This window comes from Piliocolobus tephrosceles, chromosome 16 (genome assembly GCF_002776525.5).
Source record: "Piliocolobus tephrosceles isolate RC106 chromosome 16, ASM277652v3, whole genome shotgun sequence".
Lineage (NCBI taxonomy): Eukaryota > Metazoa > Chordata > Mammalia > Primates > Cercopithecidae > Piliocolobus > Piliocolobus tephrosceles.
Window position 1 is genome coordinate 49,010,591 of NC_045449.1, and position 5,688 is coordinate 49,016,278.

Here is a 5,688-nt window from a genome sequence, read left to right on the forward strand (position 1 = left end):
AAAAAAAAAAAAAAAAAAAAAAAACAGGCCGGGCGTGGTGGCTCAAGTCTGTAATCCCAGCACTTTGGGAGGCTGAGACGGGCATATCACGAGGTCAGGATATCGAGACCATCCCGGCTAACCCGGTGAAACCCCGTCTCTACTAAAAAATACAAAAAACTAGCCGGGTGAGGTGGCGGGCGCCTGTAGTCCCAGCGACTCGGGAGGTTGAGGCAGGAGAATGGCGTAAACCCGGGAGGCGGAGCTTGCAGTGAGCTGAGATCCGGTCACTGCACTCCAGCCTGAGCGATAGAGCGAGACTCTGTCTCAAAAAAAAAAAAATTAAATTGGACCCAGACCAAACAACTGAAGGACAAAGTGGCAGACTATCACTTTCCTTATTTAGACACTAAACTTGGCAGTTTAGTGTCTCAAGCCACCGCAACCGGCCTTGAATTTTCATTTAATCTCTGAAGGCATTCATAATTACTTCCAGTTTCATGTAGTCTATAAATTTGATAAACATCAGGATCTTTAACCATGTTATTTATAAAAATTCTACTCAGGAAAGGCTGCACGTGGTGGCTCACTCCTGTAATCCCAGCACTTTGGGAGGCCGAGGCGGGCGGATCATGAGGTCAGGAGACCGACACCATCCTGGCTAACACGGTGAAACCCCGTCTCTACTAAAATTACAAAAAAATTAGCCGGGCGTGGTGGTGGGCGCCTGTAGTCCCAGCTACTCCGGAGGCTGAGGCAGAATGGCGCGAACCCGGGAGGCGGAGCTTGCAGTGAGGCTAAATCGCGCCACCGCACTCCAGCCTGGGCGACAGAGCGAGACTCCGTCTCAAAAAAAAAAAAAAAACCATTTTTTTTTACTCAGGAAAGAATCCTATGCCATAGTGGCCTTTGTTTGATACATACATTATTAGCGTGCACTCCTGTAGGTGCACTAAAAACTTAGCTCATGCACTTTGTATATCCTTATAATGGTACTAAGAAAATACATTGATTCTTTTCATTGGTGACAAATGCCTTGCCAAAAATCAAAGAATTTCCATAAACCTTAAGAAGGAAATAATGTCAGGATTTTGAATCAACATCCGTTTCTACTGACCATTTATTTTTAAATAGGTTCTAAAATCCTCACAAGGGCAGTAGCTCATGCCTGTAATCCCAGCACTTTGGGAGGCTGAGACGAGAGGATCGCTTGAGCCCAGCCAGGAGACAAGCCTGAGCAAGAGCGAGACCCCTATCTCTACAAAAAATAGAAAAATTAGCTGGGTGTGGTAGTGTGTGACGGTTGTCCCAACTACGAAGGAGGCTGAGGCAGGGAGGTCACCTGTGCCCGGGAGGTCAAAGCTGCAGTGAGCCGTGATCGTGCCACTGCACTCCAGCCTGCGCAAGAGTGAGACCCTGCCTCAAAACAAAACCGATAACACTGGCATCATACCAGCCTGCACTGTGGGACAGGTGATGGCTGGGGTGGGAAGAAACGTGAAGAGGAAATGAGAACACAGAGAAAACGCTGCAACAAGAAGTCCTCTGGCTTCACTGCAGACAATTGGTTTCTTCTTCGCCCGTTATCTTAAAAACCGGGCTGGTGTAGCAAATCTGACGCAGCACTACGGGTTTTAAGATTTACCTTGATTCGTTATATTACCAAGCAAAGGAATGCAGTAAATTGACCTGCTTCAAACGTAGGTAGAACTGAGAAACGGAAACAGAAAACCATGAAACAGCCCCAGTGTTGCAGTGAAGCTGTGACAGGTCGACGCCTTCCACTCGGGAAGCCCAAGATGGCCGGGCCAGGAACCCGGGAGGCAGCTGAAGTCTCAATTCCCCTCGCCCTAGGCCTGCCCAAGAGAAGTCAGAAGCCGCGCCACGCCCCCTTACATCACCGATAGACGTAATCCGCTTCGGCCGCAAACTTGTCGCAGGCCTAGGCCCCGCCCCGTATCCCGCCCACCCCAAGCGGGATGGCAGAGCGCCGCACGCGCAGCACGCCGGGACTAGCTATCGAGCCTCCCAGCAGCCTCTGGGACGGGCGCGGTGCGTAAGTAGCTCGCCGGCGGTGGCCGTTCTCCGTAAGATGGCGGATCGGCGGCGGCAGCGCGCTTCGCAAGACACCGAGGACGAGGAATCTGGTGCTTCGGGCTCAGACAGCGGCGGCTCTCCGTTGCGGGGCGGCGGGAGCTGCAGCGGTAGCGCCGGAGGCGGCGGCAGCGGCTCTCTGCCTTCACAGCGCGGAGGCCGAATCGGGGCCCTTCATCTGCGGCGGGTGGAGAGCGGGGGCGCCAAGAGCGCTGAGGAGTCGGAGTGTGTGAGTGCGCGCAGGCGGGGCGGGGTGGGGTGGGGACCGGGCGGCGAGCCTGCCGGGGGCGGGGTGTAGGTGATGCTCGGTGTCTGGAAGTTGATAGTAGATACTGGGACTTTTTTTGTTGTTTTTACGAGAAAAGGGGAGTTATCCCAATGCGAGTTTGCATCCAGAGTTCTAAGGGAAGAAGAAGGATTGGGGGTTTCTGGGAGGATGGCAGAGCCGCTGGGGATGGAAAGCGGATGCTTATTCAGAAATCAGGGCTGAAGGGAAGGAGACCAGACCTGCCTTGGCTACTACTTATTAAAGACCAGACCTGCCTTGGCTACTGCTTGTCTCCCTCTCCGACCATTTTGTGCTGAGTCTTCAGCTCTTCACCCACATTTCTTTATTGGGCTCCCCACCTCTGGAAATCACAAAACTAACCCATGTCTTCTACTTTCCTTCAGGAGAGTGAAGATGGCATTGAAGGTGATGGTGAGTAGCATCTTTTACCCCATTAGGACAACAGTTTTTTTTAACATAAACTCAGAAAATCTATTTCCCACTGTCGACATTCTCACACACTGTCACGGATTTAGGGCCACAGAGTGGCTTTTTGTAGCATAGTGGTTAAGAGCATAGGTTTTAGCAGTGTGGTCTTGTGCAAGTTACTCTCTGAGTCTGTTTCTCCTTCTGTAAGTGGAGACTATAATTTTATCCACGTTGTAGGTTGATGTCAGAATTAAATGAGACTCTTAGTCTGACCTATAATAAGCAGCCAAAAAACGTTTCTGGGTTTCTGTTTTTCCACATATTTCTGTTTTATTTCAGCTGTTCTCTCGGATTATGAAAGTGCAGAAGACTCGGAAGTGAGTATGACAGGTTTTTTCCTATGGTACAGATCAGAAATGCTTTTAGAAACGTGTACACACCTTCGTTGCAAACGTACCATGACCTCCGTGTTTATCCTCTTGTGTATTCTTCATTTATGCTTCTGAGAAAGTGTTACAGAATGTCTTGTTCTCTTTAGACCTAGGGAAAACTTGGGGCATGCCGTCTCAAGCCACAGTTGTTACACTGTTAGTTGGCTTCTCTTCCTGTCTGAAGAATATGAGGTTCAAAATAAGAGAATGAGTACATCTTGAAGTCGTCTGAAAGATGTTTGACAGTTTGTTTTATGCAGTGTAGGTTGAGAAGCCAGCCAGTTGGATATTTTTTTCTGTGGATTTTTTTTTCCAAATGTATCTGAAGACTTTGAAAGGGTAGGATTCTGAATGTTTTGTGCCAAGAGCATCCATCATTTTATAGGTGGGGATTTCTCTGTTTCTTTTTTTTTTTTTTTTTTTGAGACGGAGTCTGGCTCTGTCTCCCAGGCTGGAGTGCAGTGGCCAGATCTCAGCTCACTGCAAGCTCCGCCCCCCCGGGTTTACGCCATTCTCCTGCCTCAGCCTCCGGAGTAGCTGGGACTACAGGTGCCCACCACGTCGCCCGGCTAGTTTTTTGTATTTTTAGTAGAGACGGGGTTTCACTGTGTTATCCAGGATGGTCTCGATCTCCTTACCTCGTGATCCGCCCTTCTCAGCCTCCCAAAGTGCTGGGATTACAGGCTTGAGCCACCGCGCCCGGCAGGATTTCTCTGTTTCTAGGAGAAAGTTTCCTGTCTTTTGGATAAACTACTGGAGATGGCATCAGAATAAATGTTTGTTTTCTGGGTTGTTGAGTGGAGTCCTGAGTTCTGGTAATGGGATTATATACAGGGGGAATTGGATAGTGGATCAAAGATTTTGTCTATAAATTTTTAGAACCGTTACTACATTTTAGAATCTGTTAAGCTCTTGAAGATGAAACAGTGAACACTATAACAAAATTCCTATCTTTAGAGATCTTACAACTTAATAAGGAAGTCAGACAAACATTCCAGCAATTGTACCACTTGCTGATAGGGGATAGCGCTGGGATAGGGCTAAGTAGGGTGTTATAGCTGGGCACTGAATCCATCTTAGTCAGGAAAGATTAAGAGTTGACTGGGTAGAATGTGTTCTAGGCAGGGGGAGCAACCGTTAAGAAAGCCCATAGGGGCCAGGAGCAGTGGCTCACGCCTGTAATCCCAGCACTTTGGAAGACTGAGGCAGGCGGATCACTTGAGGCCAGGAGTTTGAGACCAGCCTGGCCAACATGGTGAAAACCCATCTCTACTAAAAAATAACAAAAAATTAGTTGGGTGTGGTGATGTATGCCTGTAATTCCAGCTACTCGGGAGGCTGAGACACGAAAATTGTTTGATCCCAGGAGATGGAGGTGGCAGTGAGCTGAAATCATGCCACTGCACTCCTACCTGGGTGACGGAGTGAGACTATCTTAAAAAGTAAATACATAAAGAAAAAAGAGGCTGTGGCTCACGCCTGTGATCCCAGCACTTTGGGAGGCCGAGGTGGGCGTATCGCAAGGTGAGGAGATCGAGACCATCCTGGCTAACACGGTGAAACCCTGTCTCTACTAAAAATACAAAAAATTAGCCAAGCATGGTGGCGGGCGCCTTGTAGTCCCACCTACTCAGGAGGCTGAGGCAAGAGAATGGCGTGAAGCCGGAAGGCGGAGCTTGCAGTGAGCTGAGATCCCACCATTGCACTCCAGCCTGGGTGACAGAGCGAGACTCCGTCTGAAAAAAAAAAAAAAAAAAACCCATAGGGGTACAAAAAAATAATAATACTTAGGATGAATAAGATCTAAACCCAGCGCACTGGCTCACACCTGTAATCCCAGCACTGTGGGAGGCCAAGGTGGGCCAGTCACTTGAGGCCACGAGGTCAAGACCAGCCTGGCCAACATGGCAAAACTCCATCTCTACTAAAAATACAAAAATTAGCAGGTCGTGGTTACGCATGCCCGTAATTCCAACTACTCAAGTGGCTGAGGCAGGAGAATCCCTTGAGCCTGGGAGGTGGAGGTGGCAGGGAGCCATAATCAACACCACTGTAATCCAGCCCGGGCAACAGAGCAAGACTCTGTCTCCAAAAAATTTAAAAAATAAAAAAAGAATGACTAAGATCTAGAATTTCATATTTGCAAAATGGTGACTGCAGTCAACAGTAAATTATTGTATATTTAAAAATAACTATTGGCTGGGCGTGGTGGCTCAAGCCTGTAATCCCAGCACTTTGGGAGGCCGAGGTGGGTGGATCACGAAGTCAAGAGATCAAGACCACCCTGGCTAACATGGTGAAAACCTGTCTTTACCAAAAATACAAAAATTAGCCGGTTGTGGTGGCGCGCGCCTATGGTCCCAGCTACTCAGGAGGCTGAGGCAGGAGAATCGCTTGAATCTGGGAGGCAGAGGTTGCAGTGAGCCGAGATCACGCCACTGTGCTCCAGGCTGGTGACAGGGCAAGACTCCATCTCAAAAAAAAAAA

At 48.8% G+C, this 5,688-nt stretch overlaps 1 protein-coding gene across 1 annotated transcript in view; it reads left to right on the top strand.

Moving 5' to 3' along the window:
• Positions 1 to 1,947: 1,947 nt before the first annotated feature.
• CASC3 (CASC3 exon junction complex subunit) overlaps positions 1,948 to 5,688 on the top strand; it is a 32,647-nt gene continuing 28,906 nt past the window's right edge. Inside the window, exons 1-3 of the mRNA XM_023204230.2 lie at positions 1,948 to 2,302; positions 2,746 to 2,773; positions 3,110 to 3,147. Coding sequence (XP_023059998.1) covers positions 2,072 to 2,302; positions 2,746 to 2,773; positions 3,110 to 3,147 — 297 coding nt within the window. The 5' untranslated portion in view covers positions 1,948 to 2,071. The remainder of the gene's footprint in view (positions 2,303 to 2,745; positions 2,774 to 3,109; positions 3,148 to 5,688) is intronic.